Source organism: Vigna radiata, chromosome 7 (genome assembly GCF_000741045.1).
Source record: "Vigna radiata var. radiata cultivar VC1973A chromosome 7, Vradiata_ver6, whole genome shotgun sequence".
NCBI classification, from domain to species: Eukaryota; Viridiplantae; Streptophyta; class Magnoliopsida; order Fabales; family Fabaceae; genus Vigna; species Vigna radiata.
This window is the reverse complement of record NC_028357.1, coordinates 24,137,449-24,157,954: the sequence shown is the minus strand read 5'-3', so window position 1 is coordinate 24,157,954 and position 20,506 is coordinate 24,137,449. Positions and strand designations below refer to the sequence as shown.

The following is a 20,506-nucleotide window of genomic DNA, read 5'->3' as shown; positions in this document are numbered from 1 at the left end:
TTAATTCAATTTGTGTCAGACAAACTCTTAGAAATAATACTTGAAGTGAAATTCTCGATTGCATTTGAATTAATTTAGGCCGAGTTCCAGAATAAAATAATAAAAGTAAGAAATTACAATCAAATGAAAGAAAACTAATGAGTGTTTTTTAGAATTATGTACATTAGTGTTTTCTGTTTCTGTCCACACAATTGGGCAGCATTTTAAAATGGCGGATACCACAGAAGATAGCTATTAGCTAATAAATGGATGCCCGAGACTGGGGCCACACACGTGTAAGACTTTCCATAAGAAACAAAAGCAAAACAAAAAAAATGGCATAATGAAATGTGACCTCATTCTGAATTCTCATTCATCCAGATCGAACTGCAGAAGATGCAGAATCTCATCACTGTATATTCTTCATAGTTTTTGTATTGAGTTCATTGCATATTTTAAGTCTATGCATACGAAAATGCTAATATAGTAATTAGCAAATGACTTCATCCAGTGGACAACGAAAATGTGGAAATCATTGTATATTCTATCATTATTGTTTCTTCAATTATACGTTTAAGATATCTTTTTTCTGGTACTGATAATGACTGGCCTAAATACGATTTTTAAATGATTATTATATAAATAAACAAATAATATAAAACAATTTATAATTAAACCATAATGTAAACAATCTAAAATTTTTAGACTATTAATAATGTAAATTTTTAACATAATGTATTTTAAAATTGTTGAGTTTTACAATAATTTTAAAATTATAGAAGATGTTTTTAAGTACCTACTGACAAAAATATATTTGCCTTATCAAAATCAAATTAAAAATGTATATATTATTAGGACAATGATATTTAGACAATATTATTTTGACAACATTAGAATATTATCTTTGTGTTATTTTTTTATTGGTCTATTATGATATTTATGATTATTATTATTGATTCTGAAGTAATTTTGGACCGATACAAAATGATACGTGATGTTGAATGTAAAAAAATATAGTTTAAATTATTCATGTTATTAGGATATTTCAATTAAATTATTTTATGCATGTGGGCATTACGATAAGAGCTGACTTCCTTTCAATAAGCTACTCTTAGCTAAATTTTCTGAGTCTAGCTGAGTTCAGAAGAAGAGTGTGTGTGTGAGAGAGAGAGAAAGAGAGATAGAGTTTCCACCAAAGACAAAAACATGGGTTCAACTGTTGACGGTGCACCACTTCTGGAAGATGGTCTTCTTGAGGTTCTCCTTCACTCCATCTTTCTTTCTCCGTACATACCACCTCAAATGTTTTATCTTCTTGTAAATTACTTGTGTACAATGCAACTGTACAAGCCTTGCCACGACACAGCACATACTCATAGCATAGTTTGATCCAAGTATTCCAATTAAAGAAACAAGAAAATGGTATCTTTCTATGATATATGATTTTCTTGTTTATTTAAATGTGAAGGATGAAAGGAGTGAAGAGTACACAGGAGATGGAACAGAGGACTTTAGAGGCAGGCCTGTTCTTAAGAAGAATACTGGCAATTGGAGGGCTTGTCCTTTTATCCTAGGTAGCTATGCTTCTACATTTCTCTGATGTTATTATACTGTAAGTTTTATGTTTATATCCTTCATGTATACGTCAATCTCAGGTAACGAGTGTTGTGAACGTTTGGCCTTCTTCGGAATTTCCTCAAATCTTGTTACCTATCTCACTACCAAACTGCATCAAGGAAACGTTTCTGCTGCGAGAAACGTCAGCATCTGGCAAGGCACTTCTTATCTCACACCTCTCATTGGAGCCGTTCTGGGAGATGGTTACTGGGGTCGATACTGGACAATTGCTGTTTTCTCTTTCATTTATCTCATTGTAATAAACTACGATCAGATAGTCCTCTTTTCCTAGTCAAATGTTTCTGTTAGTTGTCCAGTAATATGATGATCATGAAAGATAAACAACATGAGAACCCCTGATTCTGTTTTTAATCAACTCTATAGTATACTTTGACTTTTGTAATTATTATTTTAAACTCCTAATTGCATATATGCTTTGTTGTTTAGTTGCCTTTTCAAGCTGTAATTGTGACATGGCTACTGTGTGCAGGGATTGTGTACCTTGACACTTTCTGCATCTTTACCAGCATTGAAGCCTGCTGAATGTTTGGGTTCTGCATGCCCTTCAGCTACTCCGGCACAATATGCTGTGTTCTACTTTGGTCTGTACGTGATAGCGCTTGGGGCTGGTGGTGTGAAAACATGTGTGCCATCTTTTGGGGCAGATCAATTTGATGATACTGATCCCGAGGAAAGAATTAAGAAGGGGTCGTTTTTCAATTGGTATTATTTTTCTATCTATCTAGGTGCCATGTTGTCATGCAGCTTAATTGTTTGGATTCAAGACAACGCAGGATGGGGTCTTGGATTTGGCATCCCTGCATTGTTTATGGGATTATCTATTGTAAGCTTCTTCATGGGCACACGTCTTTATAGGTTTCAGAAACCTAGGGGAAGTCCTGTTACAAGAATTTCCCAGGTTTTGTATGCGTCTGTCTGGAAGTGTAATCTGGTTGTCCCTTGGGACAGTAATCTCCTTTATGAGTTACCAGAAGAGAGATATGCTATTAGAGGGAGTCGCAAACTGGAGCATAGTGAAGATCTAAGGTAATTAAACTGTCTGACATATTATTACGACCTTCTTTCATTATCATAACATAGGCGTAGGATTATCTTTGTTATACATGTTGATTTTCAAATGTTCTTTGAAGTGTGACTAGTCTGATATGAAATTTGGAATTAGGTGTTTATGGGGAAAATGTTCATGAGCTGAGCCCTGCTACATTGTTATGCAGTTGTAAATTATAGTGTCTAATTGGTCACTTACAAAATTCAAATTAGCTATACGTGTAGGCCTTGCTTGGCACACCTAGTAGTAAGGTATGACAGGATGAAATAACTAATATCATTGTCATTTATCTGATGTTTGGAACACATTGAATTGCATAACACTATTGAATCCCTTCCTTCCATCAGTTAGTTATTGTATGATACTACTGATGCAGCACCAAAGAGCATTGGGGCAATTATAAATTTAGAACATTTTTTTTTGGATAGAGATGCTTTCACTATCTGGTTTTTAAAATATGCATAGGAGTGTTGTTCACTTATTTTGGTGAATTAAGGTTTATTTGAAGTTATATAGTGAAGGTCAATCATATTGTTGGGGCTTATTTTGTTAGTATGAATGTATGTGCACTCAAGTTCATTTAACCATCAATAAACACATGTGATTCTGCGATTTTATCGTAACTGGGAGCTGAACAACGCCAAGCTCAAGAAAAGAAAATGGTTTAGTATACCATAAAAGTAAAAGGAAAATATTCAATTTGGTCTTCCTAAAGTTACATGTGTTGCCAAATTAGCCTAACAAAAATGTTAGTCACCAGTCCTCCAAAAAGTCAAATATGGTGACACTTTAGACCTTGAGTGATGACAGATTGAATCTTTGAGGGACTAATTTTGTGAGAAAATCTTGGAAGAACAAATATGGTAATAATTTAAATCTGTGCAGGTCTAAGTATTTTTGTTTTTGAAGGATTAATGATGTGGATATAGATTTCAGGACCAAATTGAGAGTTTTCTTAAAAATCTTCTGTTCATTTTTTTATTATTGAATTATAGTGCTATTAGATCTATTTGCATAGGCAAAACCTTTTTATGCTTTTCACTTCACTTTGCTTTATGTTATTTTGTAAGTATTATGCCAAATTCATTGTTAACTTTTCTCCTTTCCCCAATTGTAAGCATGTTGTGGTCTTTGAAACTTCTAGGATAGATTGCGTTTAAACATTTTCTTTTATCCTGTCTTGGTTGGGTAGAGAAATCTTGTGCTAAAGTTTGGAGCTGTTTTAACATTTTTTTCTTCTTCCAAATAATAATTTGTAGGATCCTCACTTGCTTAAAAATGCTTCGCCCATAATGTCAACTACTGTTAAATACTGTTAAATTAACGGGCTGTAAACTCTTATTTTTTATTGTTGTAATTCTGTATACTTATTTTAGTTTGCTAATGTCGGTGGTAATGTTCAGATATTGATTTAGTCTGATTTTGGACAGATTTGTATTCCAAATGTAGTGGGTAATGATCTTTTTTGCTAACAACGTGTATGATTATGATGATGGACTGTCATTTCTCATTTAGTTACGCTTAAATATGGTTCAGTGGCAAATATGAAAATTGCTCTGTTTCTCTTCACGGTCTTTTCTTTTCATGATGTGGTTCTACTTTATGTTTATAATGTTCAAGTTATCTTTGTTTAGCAGTGGTATCTAGAACTAGAACAATGTTCTTGTTGGTTGTGGGTTTCAAACACTATTGAGAGATCAAGTGCTTTCAGGGAGCAATGTTGTTTTGGCTGTTTCTCAATTTTTTGGGGAATATTATCACATCGGAGTTGTCAAATGAGACAATGTTTAAAGTCCTTTGGCTTATGGGATTATGCAGATCATGATAAGTAAGTATCATCATTAAGAGATAAACAAATCGACCAACATGAGGAGATTATGAAGAAGGAGAGAGTTGTCTCATGTCTACATTCATTGTTGACAGATGAGGTGTTTTCCAACATTATGCATCTAAAAAAAGCCAAGCAAATATGGGATGAATTGAAAGAAAGATATGTAGGTGATGAAAGGATAAGGTCCACTAAGCTTTTGACTCTTAAAAGAGAGTTTGAAATACTAAGAATGAAGGAAAATGAGTCTATAAAGGAGTACACTTCAAAGCGGTCCCATTTGGTGAATCAAATGAGGCTATATGGTGAGGTTGTAGAAGACAACAAGGTTATTGAAAAAATGTTGGTTAGCCTACCCAAAAAGTTTGAAGCCAAACTTGCTGCTATTAAAGAGTCATGTAACCTTAAGATATTAACTATTTCAGAGATGGTTAGAAAATTGCAAGCTTAAGAGAAAAGGTTCTCAATGAGGATGAATGATGTTGACATAAGGGGAAACAACTGGTTCAGAAAAATAAAAAGAAGCTGAACTATTAAACAAGTGGTGATCAAAAGAGGAAAAATAAAATGGATGTGAGTTCTATTGAATCAGATGCAAGGGGTAATAATCCTTCTTGTACTACATGTAAAAGAACAAATCACTTGCAATAAAATTGTTGTTTCAAGGGGAAGCCTCACATTCGATGTAACAACTTCAAATGGTAGAGACATAGGGGTAGGTATTAGAGAGATTTAAGCAGAACAAACCTGAATTGAAGATCACTTGTTTATGGCTACTCAAGCATGCAGTTCAAGTTCAAAGGATGTATGGTATGTTGATAGTGATTGTGTTACGTATCCGAGTAGGAGTTGTAACCAGAACAACCTCTCACACACTCAAAGCAAGCAAAAGAATAATGAAAGACTGAAATTTCTTTTATTGATGGTGATAGAATTCTCTTAATAATAAAAGTAAACAATAATTGGGAACATAACCTCTTTCAATTACTTGAGAGCATAACCTCCCTCACAGGACTATAGTCACTTGTCAACAAACTCAATAATCAAAAGCATACCCTAAAAATAGAATCTAACTCTATTTATAATAATTATTTCCTGCTCATCCTATATTGAATATTTCCCTAGGATATATCCTTATTTATTGTAAATATCTTATACTGAATATTTCCTTAGGTTGTAAATATCTTATACTGAATATTTTCCTAGGATATATCCTTATTTACGGTAAATATCTTATACTCAATATTTCCCTAGGATATATCCTTATTTACTATAATTATTTCCCGTCCATCCTAACTGTTGTGGCAGTTAGGGTGGTTACTCTTCAACCGATCGGCTCAAGTTCCTCGCTGCTTCCCACCGTTCGGCTCGAACCCTCATTGCCTTCTGTCGTTCGGCCTGAACTTTCCATGCCTTTTACCGTTCAGCTTGACCTCTTCCTGCCTTCCACCGTTCGGCTTGACCTCTCCACGCATTCTACCGTTCAGCCTTTACAGTCAATACCGTTTGGCCTCACTTCCCTCCTACCTTTCTTCTCCTTCTCATATACTTTCCACCCCTTATCATTACCTCCCACCTTATACCCTAACAGATTGCACAAACCACATGGCAGAGGATTCAAGTATCTTCACCTCTTTGGATAGCGCTCTCCAAACCAAAGTTAAGCTCGGAAATGGAGACATTGTTTAAGTTGAAGGGAAGGTACAATTTTTTTTCACACTTGCAAAGGTACTAAATTTATTCATAATGTTTTGTTGATTCTAGACTTGGAAAGAATCTGTTAGCATTGCTCAACTAATGAAGAAAACATATTCACTCTCTTTTAAAAACAATGGCAGCACCATTTTTGATGCTAATGATTTTGAGGTTATTACGGTTGTTTCCGAACATGGTTATTATTCATCTTGACATAATGTATATGGTCATTTTAATATGGATGCATTTAAACTTTTGCAAACCCATGATATGGTGAGAGACATGCCTGGGGTAGGCAATATCAATGATTTATGTGATGCTTGTCAATTTGGGAAGATGCACAGGGAGTATTTTTCTTCAATAAAAGTCACATGGGAAAAGAACAAATTGAGCTTGTTCACACTGATTTGTGTGGTCCTATGAGTATACCTTTTTTAAGCCATGGCAAATATTTCATTTTGTTTACTATTAATGATTGCCAGAATGACATGAATGGGTCTTTTGGAAAGCAAAACTCAAAAAATTAATGTCTTTAAAAATTTTAGAGCTATATGGTGGATTTTCGAAGTGGCTGCAAAATTAACATGTTGAGATTTGGATAATAGGATGGAGTATACTTCCAATGAATTCAACATGTTGTTACATGTGTATTATTCATCAATTGATAGTCAATTATACTCCCGTTCGCAATGAAGTTTTTGAGAGAAAAAAACAGAACAATTATAGAGATGGCAAGATGTTCAACTGCATAAAAAAACTACCAAAACTTCTGAGTTGAGGCTGATATTACAACAGTGTATCTCTTAAATAGGCTATCCACAAGAGTTGCAAATGAAGCTTGGATGGGAATGAAACCCCCACTCGAATTGCAATAGCTAAAAGATTCTAATTGGATGACAACGTTAAAATGGGAAATTTCCTAAGCAATATTACAAGCTCCAGAGGTTATAGATGAACAATCTCTAGTTAAAATAAAGTGTCATCAGTACGGATATTCAAGAATGCCTATTGAGAATGGAAAATAATTGAGTTTAAAGAAGCATGAAAATGGAACAATATTAAGCTACAAAGGAAGATGAATGCTAGATTTTTAAATATGATTCTCTGATGCTCAAAACCAAGTTTTTGGCAAAAATTTATGAAAATTGCATAACTGACACAATTTTTGGTAATTGATTTCAGGAAGCGTCAAAATGAGTCCACTCTATATGTGAAAGTTTGTGACAATGGGAAGAAAACTATTTTGTCACTTTATGTCAATTATTTGTTAGTTACAAGTGATGATATTGATAAAATGACATTTAAAAGTGGCATGCTTAAGGTTTTTGAAATGAACAATTTTGGAGTGTTGTGGTAAAATGAAATCTTTCTCTCACAGAGAAGTACACAAATGATTTTCCAAAAGAAATTGAAATTGGAAAGTTGTAATCCTATTTCAACTCTGCTTGTAAATAAAAAGTTGTCAATGATGGTGATGAAAACGCTAATGTAATTCAGTATAGAAGCTTTGTTGTGTGCCTAGTGTACTTGTGTACTAGACCAAATTTGATATTCTTTGTTAGTTTGCTTTCAATGTTGATGTATTCACCAGGTTTTACAAACTTTGGTGTAGGCAAAAGAGTGTTGAGATATTTGAAAGGCAATGTTGATTTTAGTATTTGGTACGGAAGGCTTGAAGGTTAAGTTGATAGTGATTAGGCTGATTCTATTGATGATTCAAAGTGTACAATGGGATATGTGTTTTCACTTGGCAGTGGAGTGTTCTCATGGAATTCTAAGAGGTAAAATGTAATCCTCAGCTGAGCAAAATATATTGCAGCTGCTTCAAATCAAGCTATGGGTCAAGAATGTTTTTTAAGACTTTAATCATATATAGGAGAAAGCTACTGTTTTATCGTGTGGCAACAATTCAATCATAGCTTTTGCTGAAAATCCAATTCAACATGGGAGAACCATGGATATCAATGTTAAATTTCCTACTATCAGAGAATCTGAGCAGAATGAAAATGTTCAATTGCTACATTGCAGGTATTTGATCAAATTGCTCACATTTTAACCAAATCACGCACTTACATGTGCGAAGTTTAATGAGCTCAGAAGCTAGATGAGAATCTTCAGGAAAAGTTATAAGGAGGAATGTTAAATTGATGGGCTGTTAGACTCTTTTTTTTTTCACTACTGTAATTATGTTTACTTATTTCAGTTAGTTTTCTTGTGTCAGTAGTGGTAATGTATATATATTCTGATTTTGGGAAGATTTGAACTCTAAATGTAGTGAGTAATGATCTTTTACTGAGAGCATGTATGAGTATGATGATGGATTGTCATTTCTCATTGAATACTCTTAAATAAGATTCAGAATAGAAAATACAATACGGTTCAGCAACAAATACAACAATTGTTCTATGTATGTATGTAAGTTATTTTCGCTTAACAAACAGGACTTTACTGCACATAACTTTCTTACAATCCTTATGTTTTCTTTTCTTTTTTTCCCTTTAATGAAGGTGTCTTGACAGAGCTGCTATAGTATCCGATTATGAGAGAAAAAGTGGTGACTACTCTAATCAATGGAGACTTTGCACAGTAACACAGGTGGAAGAATTGAAAATCTTGATTCAATTGCTTCCAATTTGGGCTACTGGGATAATTTTTTCAGCTGTTTATGCTCAGATGCCTACATTGTTTGTGGAACAAGCAATAATGATGGATACATACATTGGTAACTTCAAATTACCCCCAGCTTCTCTCTCAACTTTTGATGTGATTAGTGTTATTTTTTGGGTCCCTCTCTATGACAAGGTAATTGTTCCAATCACAAGGAAGTTCACAGGCAAAGAAAGGGGGTTTTCAGAGTTGCAAAGAATGGGCATTGGCCTTTGCTTTTCAGTCCTGTGCATGTTATCAGCTGCTGTTGTGGAGATTAGGCGTCTGGACCTTGCAAGAGAGTTTGACCTGGTTGATGAACCTGTTGCAGTGCCCCTTAGTATATTTTGGCAAATCCCTCAGAACTTCTTCTTAGGGGCAGCTGAAGTATTAACATTTGTGGGGCAGCTTGAGTTCTTGTATGACCAATCTCCAAGTTCTATGAAGACTCTGGGTACTGCACTGCCACTTCTGAGTTTTTCATTGGGAAATTACTTGAGCTCTTTCATTCTTACTTCCGTAACTTACTTTACTACACAAGGTGGAAATCTTGGTTGGATTCCTGATAACTTGAACAAAGGTCATCTTGATTACTTTTTCTTGCTTTTAGCTGGACTTAGCTTCTTAAATGTATTGGCCTACATTGTTGTTGCTAAAAGGTACAAGCAGAAGAAGACTTATTAAGATTTTTCAAGGATGTTCTGATGTACTGCCCTTCTGTCATTGTCATGATTTTTCTGTAAGTATATATGTACACTCTACTCCATTGTTTTCCAAATACATATTTCTCACAAACCCTCCACTCCTCTTTATGTTGCAAAACCAATGCAAACTTTGTCAAATTGATGCTACCATTCACTGTAAAGTATTTTCCACTCACCAAACCCTAACCTTCTTTTTGTGTTGCCCACTGTGATTTCTTTGACAAAGAAATTTGTACAATGCACACTTTTCCAAAATGATGATGTGCATTTTCTATTGAGTCTGTTCTTTGACTCCAACATTTCAAAAATGTAAAAAATTATGTTTGTAAGCGTTGATGGCATGCAAGGCCTTTATAGGTTTGGTAAGGTCAGAGGTTATGTTTATGGTAATATATTAACCCATGGGAAGTAAATCAGTAATATATCTCAATAGAGATCTATTGGAATTTCAACTTAATACCCTTCATGAAGATCTTTTGCTGCCTTTTGAAGTTGTTTAGAGTTTAAAGTATGGTATTATTATTATGACTTCAAGTTAATTTTTTTTTGGCAAAATATTGAATTTTGAACATATTAGGATTTACAGTGTAGAGAATATTATGCAATTAATTTCTTGTTTTTTCCTTCAATTTTCTTTATTTTTGGGTAAAATACTTACTTTTGAACATATCATGGTTTACAAATTTCTTTCTAAAGCAGTACGCTAATTTTCTTTTTTCATGTCTTAAAGTTTTCTTTTTTTTTTTTTTTCATAATACTTGCCGTTAAACATACTAGGATTTAGAATCTTCTTTTCTGATATAGATTATAGCATTGTTTTCATATTAAGGTTTAAAATTTCTCTGTTTTAGGTAAAAGAGTCAATTTTGAAGGAATTAGGGTTTCAAATCATCCATTTTGAAACAAATAAATTCTTTATTTCTTTTTTATATCTTTTCACTCATTTAACTTTTCGGCTTAAAATTTTACTATTACATTGATGTGATTTCAATATGTTGCTATTAGAAAGCAAATTCACTGAGTCACTCCTGAAAAAGAAAACTAAAATATAATAGCCAAAGTTATATGATTATGGTTCATGAAAAATTTCACTAAATAGAAGTCTCCATTTTAATATCTCACAATTTGTTTAGCTTGTATAGTGATTTTTATGTAAGGAGACAAATATCTCATTAGTTTTATATGTAACAGTTTAATATGTTAATGTATTGTGCTATATTTGGTGACTACAATGTTTAGATATAGGTTCTTTTAATAGTTCTAATACTTTATGGTTTAATTTTTATCATGCAAGTGATTAGTTGTCGGTTGATTAAATAAAGGGTTAAATATGTTTTTAGTCCCTATATTTTGGAGCGATTTTGGTTTTAGTCTCTCTTCCAAACTAAGGTACAATTTAGTGCTTCAACTTTAGAAAACTCTGATTTTAGTTCTTTTTACCAAATTTTTTTAACTTTATTTGCTGTTTCAAACATGTTTCATTATAGCATTTGGATTGTTTACACTGTTTGACACATTTTTGCTTCGATATTAACTGAGAAACGCGTTTGAAACATTAAATAAAGATAAAAAAATTTGATAAAAATTAATAAAACCAGAGTTTCTTAAGGTTGGAGGACTAAATTGTACCTTAGTTTGAAAGAAGGACTAAAACCAAAATTACTCCAAAATATAGGGACTAAAAACATATTTAACCCTAAATATTAAGTAAAGATAATGATATTTTAATTCTGTTCCATATAAACACAACAAAAAAATTCACTATATAAAATATATCGCCTATATGTTAATGATATAATCCTTGATAAATCTATTTTACTGATTTTTCTTAATAAATTTATTTGTGATTTTTTTTTTCAGATTATAATTTATTTCGTAACTTAAAACTTTTGAACTTTAGGAGAGAAAAGCACACAAAACATACTTTTATCAAATCACAACTGATTAATTATATTTCAAATTAGTTATTATATTTTTATGCCACTATTCACTCACTAATTAGCCAAAAATTAGTGAAAAATATTTTTACTCACTAATTTCTCTCACAAACTAGTAAATTTTTTATAATATTTTACTTACCTCATCATTAAAAAAACCTCAATCCAATCACCTTTAACTAATTCAAATTTCACAATGTCATACATTTCGTCTGTCTATGTGAGATAATTTATCAACTTATTTTAATATTTTACTTTAAGTATGGACTAAGAAATGATAAGAAAAAAGAAATTCAATTTTGACTTTAAGATTGTAAAATCCAGTATTTTATTTTTACTTTTGAAGTGTGCAATTTAAAATATAATTTATAAGTCATAATTGTATCTGTAATTTCAGTTAAAGTTCAAAAATAACAAAACAATTTTCTGGGGCTTATAAATTTGAGTTGAGCATTCAAAATCATAATAAGATGCTTTTGGCTATAACAATATATTTTTGAAAAAGAATACCATCATCATAATCATCAGTTCAAACCACTCCACCTTTACTATGATTTACCAAACGCCATCATCCAATGTTGCAAGTGTCTAACAACACTCAAAGACAAATTTCAAATTTTAAAATTTAAGAGGTGCAAAAGGAAATCATGGGGTGTTTCAGGCCCAAATATTTGGACCGAACGAAGAATGAAAGGGCCCGACCCACTCTTAAAAACCCTTTTAAGGCGAATGAATTGAATGTTTCTCTTTCCTCTGGGTTTATAGCATCAGTGACTGTTCTTCCTTCAAATCTTGGTGTCAATGAGGTGAGTCAAATGCCTTCTATTTCTAACCTAAATACTGGTTCGATTTAGGTCACAATATCATAGCAATAATAGCGCTTTTATTTCTTCCTCGTTGTGCTGTGCAGTTTCATTTTCCAACCTCTCTATATTTATTGATTTTTGTTTTGGAAGCATCTCCAATTTTGTGACTGACGGGTAAGTTACCCTGATCATTGTTATGTTCTGTTTGTGTAATTTGTAATTCCTCTTTTTCTGTTTGTTTTTATCCCAATTTTGTAGAATACATACCTTCTTGAACAAGGGCTGTGTTCCACAGATCAAACAATGGGGAATTGTCAAACATCACATTTTTTCTGTGCATTGAGGAAAAACAAGCAATTTATAGTTATTGGATTATGATGTCCTGTTTAAATGCCCCATTCACCAGTCCTATTTAGCTCTCGCATGGTTAGATTAAAACCAGGAAATTCTTCAAGTCCATCCCTATATCCCCTTTGTCTATCCATAGATGTTTTCATCAAAAGTGGTGCTGATTAATTGAACTCCAGTTCTCTGTGACTCAGAAAAAAAAAATGAAGAAGGGTGAGCGTAATTAGCATTAACCTCAAGGAACTCAGAAGAAACAAGCTGCTTAAGCATCCTTCCCTTGGGCTATATTGGTTATTAAAAAATGAGAATGACTGTCCAGGCTTTCATCATGATTTCTTCTCTAGAAATGCATCTATCAATCCCAGCATTTATTTCATTTGGGTATCTAAGTGATAAAAATGAATGTTTTGAATTTTTATGTTTTGTTAGTTTACAAGAAAATAGAACTTAGTTCTTTAAACTAACCGAAACATATCCACTAAGTGAAAATGGCATAACTAAAAGGTGAAATCTCTGTTGTACTCAGCTAAATTAAAAAATATTTGGATGGTTTTTGTTGATATGATGAAATGCAGTTCCCTAATGACTTCTTTAGTTATAAGCTATACTGCTACTGACATTTTAATGTGATGTACTGATTTGGATTGGATCTTTATGAAAAAGAAAAGGCACGTTGACTAATATTTACCACAATGCTTTATAAAACAGATAATTCACTGTGAAACCTGTCACCCCATCATTATTATGGTTCATCTTGCAGCTATTTTTTCTGGCTTTCTGTCACTCGGAGAACAGGAAAAGCGCATTCTTGTTGTATAGTTTGTACACAATCTGTAAGTCACTTAGTTCAAGCTGTCTTTCGATCCCAGTAGTGCAAAGCAAGAAAATATAGCCAACAAACTTATTGCTATCAGGGATACTGTGGAAATTCAGAAAAGGTGCAGCCTCCCCAAGGTTACCTATTTAGTTTTGGCAGTTGGCAGTTTGAAAATACTTAGAAATGTCTTTGGTTGCTCCGAGTTCCCTTTTGAAGGTGGAGGAAATACAAGGAAGAGGGAGGGGAATGGTTGCATCTCAGCCTCTTAAAGCTGGTCAAATTGTCCTGAAAGACTCCCCCATTCTGCTGTATTCAGCTTTGCCCTTGATCAGACAGTCTTTGTCAGCGTCATCCTCTGCCTCAACTTCATGTTTCTGTGATCACTGCTTCAGAACCTTGCCTCCATTTTTACAGGGAGATTCTTCGTCATCCACAGTTTTGTGCCCCAATTGTCGCTACCATCGTTTCTGCAGCTCAAGTTGTCTTTCAAAGGCATTGAACTCCTCCCATTCTTCTTGGGTATGTCAAGCGTTATCTAGTCTCAGATCCAATTCTCTACTGATTGAACAGCCGCTTGAACGCCAAGTCCAGGCTAATTTTCTCATAGCTGCCTACAATCTTGCCAATATCTCCCCTTCAGACTTCCAAATTTTGCTTTCTCTCCAGGGTTCTCCTGATGATACCACCAATGCTGCAGCCAAGTTCCTACACCCCTTTATTTCATCTCTCTGCTCACTTTCTCTCATTAGTCCCCAGAATGGGTTTTCTTTAGAACTCACCTCTGCACTTCTCGTCAAGGACAAGCTCAATGCCTTTGGAATAATGCAGCCCTTCTCTGCAGATGACGACCAGAGGTCTGTCAGAGCCTATGGTATATACCCCTATGCTTCCTTTTTTAACCATGACTGCCTTCCCAATGCCTGCAGATTTGATTATGTGGACATCAATCCACATGAAGACAGCCATAATACTGACTTTATTATTAGGATGGTTCATGATGTTCCCCAAGGTAGGGAGATTTGTTTGAGTTATTTCCCTGTCAATGAAAACTATTCTAGTAGGCAAAAGAGATTGATTGAAGACTATGGCTTCTCCTGTAATTGTGATCGATGTAATGTGGAGTCAAATTGGTCAGATAATGATAGTGTTGAAGATAATGCTGAGGATGAGGAGGAGGTTATGGATGAGGACCAATATGAAATTATGGAAGCGTCAGACACTGATAAACATGCTCTTGAAGATAATAATGATTTCCCACATGCATATTTCTTTGTAAAATACATGTGTGATAGAACGAATTGCTGGGGAACATTAGCTCCATTACCTCCGGAGGGTGATACTCCATCTAATGTCATGGAATGCAATGTCTGTGGAAAATTGAAGAGTGACGATACCTTTGATGTTGATGAAGGTCTTATGGAGGACTAAGCATCTAGCATGCTACTTTTGTAAGTAATCTGCTTTCCTCTAAATGTTTTTATTATTAGTATTATATATTTTCTTTTGGCACCATTGTATTTTAACTTTTATGATTGTTTGCTTGTGCTCATTACTTTCGGTGATCACAATTTTCACACACACACACACATTTAGACACTTGTCACTGAGTAACGCTGTTTTTTTCTTTTTGTAGAAAACATTGATTGTGTATTTACAATTGAAGAACTTGTTTTAGGAGACTGAAGCCCGTCCTTAAAGTCTGGATCTTATTCATGGGCCTTTTAAGATGATTGTAGTAGAAGTAATTGGTTATCAATGAAAAAGAATGAGTAGTCTTTCTGGTCATATGGATAGTCAGAGTCAAACTGATTTTTATTTTTTGGTTATTATTCATTTCTGGTTTGACCTAGTATGTTTTCGTACTCTTGTTCATGTTTAGATGATGTTGAATTATCGCCAAACCATTGAGCAAGGATGGCAATGGGGGCGGGAGGGGGATGAGTTTTGCTATCCCCATCCAAATCCAATGAAACCCATTGAGTATTCAAATTTAAAAATATTTTAAATGTCACTTTACTCCAATTCTTTAAATTCTAATAAAATCTCTTTTTTTATATACTAATAAAAATTATAATATACCACTTATATAAAGAACAAAAGTTAAACTAATAATAATTGAAATTTAATATAAATATTTTATCTTTTGACTTTTTAAATATATTGGATGATGATAAGAAAAATTCTTGATAATGATATTAAATTATTATCTTATAGTAAATAATCTTTTTTATATAATTTTAATAATAGAATCACACATATGATAATAAGTTTAGAAAATAAAAGTAATTATATAAAAATATCGAAATAGTATTTTACATGATAAAAATAAATAATAAATAAAATATTCAAAAGAAATAAAAATAATTAAATGTGTGTTAGAAATAATTTGATATAGTGTTGAATGAAATTGTGTAAATAGAAGATAAATATATAATTTAAGAGAATGATAAGAAAGAAAATATTTTAGAGATTTAAAAAAATGTATGTGAAATTAGTGGAATTGTTGAAAGATAATGAAAATTGATTTACTTAAATAAAAGGAATTCTTTAAATGAAATGAAAAATAAGAATTTTAGAAGAAACTGCTGAATTTTTTTTATTACATAGTGAAAAGGTTAATGCTATTGAGTATTTAAATTGAAAGTTAAATATTTTTATGTAAAAAAATAATATTATATATAAGTAGAAATATTTAAATATAACAAAAAGTATTTAATTTACATATATTATAATTGCATAAAAATTCTAATAAAAGAGAAAATAGATCGAATTTTTGAGTTGATTTGATGGTAAGTTGAACCATTAAAAAAAGAAAACAAAGTATAAAAAGAAAAAAGTTATAAAATTAAAGATTAAGAATTATATATATATATATATATATATATATATATATATATATATATATATATATATATATTCAATTGGAACATTTTCCAGATGTCAATTGAATTTAACTGACCGAAATCTAAGCTGAGTTTACCTGAGGGTTGAATTGTTCCGAGTCAAAAAAAATAAAGATGCCATTAATGTTGTGTTCACCTTAGAGTTTCGGAGGAAATGATTTAAAAAGAGTGATTGAATGGATTTGAGGATAAATTTTTTTGTATTTATTTGAGTAGATTTGAAGATAATAGATTTGGAGGTAATAGATTTGGAGATAACAGAGAATAGATTTGGATGTAAAGTTTGTGAGTATTAGTGCATGATTTGATTGGTGTGATAATTTTAAAAAATTTGTTTAATTGGTAGAAATTAAATATTATAGTTATTAAAATAATATAAAATGATAATTGTTAAAATTATATTTAATTGTAAAAATTTTTATAATGAGTAAAAAATTAAAAATAATTATTAAAATTATTTTTTAAAAAGTAAAAAAATTATAATTTAGTAAAATGAATTTATTTTTAAATATAGTATTTGTTTGTAATATAATTTACTACCAAGTAGTATGAATTTATTTGTTATGAAAGTGAGATGAAATAATTTTGAAGAAACAAATAAATAAACGAAGTTAAAATATTACATGACGTAAAAAAAGTGTGAACATAATAACATACAAATATATTTGTAATAGTTTATGATGAAGTTGTTTTAGTGATGTATGTAAGCAATCTATTGAAACGATATTGTATCCGAATCCCTATTAAACGTCTTGTATGAGATGGATAGATGTGAGGATAGGAAGTCGAAGCATTGCCGAAATAAATTATCATCTTGAATGTTCATAGTCCATAATAAATTATGAATTTTTTCTTAAGTTGGATTAAATGACTGAATCCCAACCGTTAACAGCGAATTTCGACGCTCCATGGCCTATATTTGTTGTTCAAGAATTGCACATAGTCTTGTTGTTTTAGTAATTCCTTTTTCCAATTCATCAATGATTCGAGAATCCATCTTATTTGTAATTGATTAAGTTGAGAATAAATAAAAGTATGAAAATTGATGTCAAAGCAAGTAGAATTCAAAAATAGGTAATGTAAGAATGGTTAGGGGTGCTCATATTGGAACCACCACCTCCAGATCCTACACTCTTCTCTGCATCATGTTATTTGGCCATCCTCCAGCTTCGTCCAATGCTTTAACGGCCATGGCATCATCGATGCATCCTCCACCATCATGGACACCTTCGTCGCTGCTTCAACCACCATCACATGCATGCTCCATCCTCCATCATCACGGACAACTTCGTCCACTGCTTCATCCACCATTGCATGCACGTTGCATCCTCCACCATCACGGATCGTGCCGCTTCCACCACCAACGTTCGAACCGAAAGCTACGCTGCAACTAGCACCTTCGTTACATGCGTACACCACCAACCTTGCAACCTCCACCATCTTTAAACATCAACGCACCATAACAACCAACCATACAAGCACCAAGCAAAATCTTCCAAGGGAACTGAATACACCTTGTATGGAACCGAATACAAGCTACAATGTCCATAATGCAGGCCATCATAACCAAATACACACTTGGGAAACTCTTTTGAAAATGGGGGAACCGAATATGCGTTTATGGGAACCGAATACGCTTTCCCTTGTTCTTCTTCACACGCCTGTAACCGAATACGACCTCTTGGAACCGAATACGGTTTCACCTTCTTCGTCTTCTCTAGCTTGCAGGTTCTTGTTCTTCATCATCCACTGCCCATCAACGTTATCTTCTTCATCTACCACCAACCCGCAATGTAAAAAATAACAAACACTTTCCTAAACAACTACAATCATACTAACCTTTGCTTTCTTTCTTCATCCGCACTCAACGCACCAAACAATACACAGCTAAACACACTTGTAGACAAAGCTCCTTCGTTCACTTGCACAACACAATGCTCCAACTCCAACTTCTGCCTCAATGAAGACAACAACAACCATAAACAAACCACATATTAATGCTCTTCAATGGTCAAAAGTTGTTCAAAATGTTACTGTGTGTGTACTGTGAGTATGGGGAATCTTTCCTATGCAATGCCTGTGTGAAGCAACTCATCAGAGGCCTCAGGAATCTCTCTACAACGTTCATTTTCACTTTTAGTAACTCCTCTTGTGAGTGCACAGTGCAACAAACTTCTTTTCTTATTTTATAATTGTTGGAATTGATTCTTATTAGTTTGAATCGAATATATTAACTTATGAAGATTCGCAGTGGAATTTGTTAAATATTTTATGTTTTTAAGTATTTGCTAAATAACTGCACCCTGATTTTTAGGAAGAATAAATATAGGGGTGCTATTCTTTCGTCCACTATTCACGTAGGTTGTTAGTCAGTTTCTTTCTTTTAGTTTCTTTTGTAAAGGCTTATAAATGCCATCTTTATTATCTGAATAAATGTGCATTTTTTACAGAAACTTAAATTGCATCAGTATATTATCATAGAGTCTTAACAACTAGTATCAAAGCTCCATCAAGGGGCCTGATACAGAGTGATACAGAGTGAGAAAACAGTGTGAAAAGTCATGTCTATCTAAGGAAAAATTCGTTCAACCAGCTATTCCACGCTTCGATGGACACTATGACTTCTGGTCCTTGGCTATGGAAACTTTCTTATAGCAAAGAACTATGACAACTTGTTGAAGACGAAATTCCAGTGATGACTTTGACAGCAACCAAGGCTCAAAGAAAAGCTGTAGAAGATGCGCAGCTTAAGGATCTAAAAGTGAAAAACTTTTTTGTTTCAGGCCATCGACAGAGAAATTCTGGAAACAATTCTTGACAAAGGTACGCCACAGGCAATCTGGAAGTCCATGCAAAAGAAGTATCAAGGTTCAACAAGGGTTAAACGTGCTCAGCTTCAAACACTTCGTCGTGAGTTTGAACTCCTAACAATGAAGGACGGTGAGAAAGTCGACAACTACATTGGATGCACACTTAGTGTTGTAAATAAAATGAAAGCCAACGGTGAATCAATGGACTCTAGTACAGTGGTTAGCAAGATTCTCAGGTCTTTAACTTCAAAATTCAACTATGTGGTATGTTCCATCGAGGAAGCCAATGACCTAAGTACCTTGAGTCTTGATGAACTCCATGGGAGCCTGCTTGTGCATGAACAACGAATGCAAGATTCTCAACCATCAGAAGAACAGGTACTGCAAGTTACGCAATATGATTGGGCAAGTCGTGGTCGTGGTCACGCCAGTAGCAGAGGAGGTCGAGGACGAGGGAGAGGACGTGGACGACAACCTTTCAATAAAGCACTAATTGAGTGTTTTCATTGCCACAAGCTGGGTCATTTCCAATATGAGTGCCCTGGAATAGCAAAACAAGCTCATTACGCGACATTTGAAGAAGCAACAACCACTGAGGATGAAGTTTTTTTGGTTGCATATGAAGAGGTGACACGTCCAGTACAAATGGAAGATTGGTTTCTCGACTCAGGTTGTAGCAATCATATGACCGGTAATAAACTTTGGTTTACTGAAATAAATGAGGAAGGACTCCATAAAAGTGTGAAGCTTGGTAATGATACTACATTGGAAGTGACTGCTAAAGGGAGCATTCGGGTCCAGCTAGGGAACATTACTCATGTCATTTCAGACGTCTACTATGTTCCACAACTTAAAACTAATCTTTTGAGTCTCGGACAACTACAAGAGAAAGGTCTTACGATCTTGATTCAACATGGATCATGCAAAATATTTTATCCTGACAGAGGGTTAATTATCCATACCACTATGAGAGGAAATCGTATGTTTCATTTATCAGCTTCGATGCACCCTCAACAGTCCAAGTGCTTACAAGTCGAAAACTGTTCCGAGGAAGAAACCCAACTATGGCACAAACGATATGGACATCTTAATTTTAGAGGACTCCACACACTTGCTCAAAGACAAATGGTGATCGGGCTACCCTCGCTAAACATGTCCACAGATGTATGCACTACGTGTCTCGTGGGCAAACAACATCGAACCACAATACCAAAACAAAGCTCCTGGCACACATCAAATAGACTTCAATTGGTCCATGCGGATATCTGTGGTCCTATTTCACCAATATCAAACAACGACAAAGGGTATATACTGAGTTTCGTTGATGATTATTCACGCAAAACATGG

General features: G+C 33.6%; 2 protein-coding genes across 6 annotated transcripts; both read left to right on the top strand.

Moving 5' to 3' along the window:
- The first annotated feature begins 1,067 nt into the window (after positions 1-1,067).
- On the top strand, positions 1,068-9,962 carry LOC106768664 (protein NRT1/ PTR FAMILY 8.3-like). Its single transcript, XM_014653923.2, has 5 exons — positions 1,068-1,236; positions 1,448-1,553; positions 1,635-1,852; positions 2,087-2,643; positions 8,696-9,962. The coding sequence occupies exons 1-5, from the start codon at positions 1,186-1,188 to the stop codon at positions 9,516-9,518; spliced, it is 1,755 nt and encodes a 584-aa protein (XP_014509409.1). The 5' UTR covers positions 1,068-1,185; the 3' UTR covers positions 9,519-9,962.
- A 2,249-nt stretch (positions 9,963-12,211) lies between these two features.
- Positions 12,212-15,445, top strand: LOC106765525 (histone-lysine N-methyltransferase ASHR2). 5 transcript variants are annotated; one of them, XM_014650187.2, is made up of 5 exons: positions 12,212-12,281; positions 12,386-12,455; positions 13,390-13,462; positions 13,544-14,894; positions 15,080-15,445. In XM_014650187.2, exon 4 carries the CDS (start codon positions 13,630-13,632, stop codon positions 14,872-14,874), a length of 1,245 nt encoding a protein of 414 aa, XP_014505673.1. In that variant the 5' UTR covers positions 12,212-12,281; positions 12,386-12,455; positions 13,390-13,462; positions 13,544-13,629; the 3' UTR covers positions 14,875-14,894; positions 15,080-15,445. The 5 variants fall into 5 exon arrangements, with proteins under 5 accessions (XP_014505673.1, XP_014505674.1, XP_022638983.1 ...); XM_014650188.2 differs by having other exon boundaries at positions 13,338-13,462; XM_022783262.1 differs by having other exon boundaries at positions 13,390-14,894.
- The last annotated feature ends 5,061 nt before the right edge of the window (positions 15,446-20,506 follow it).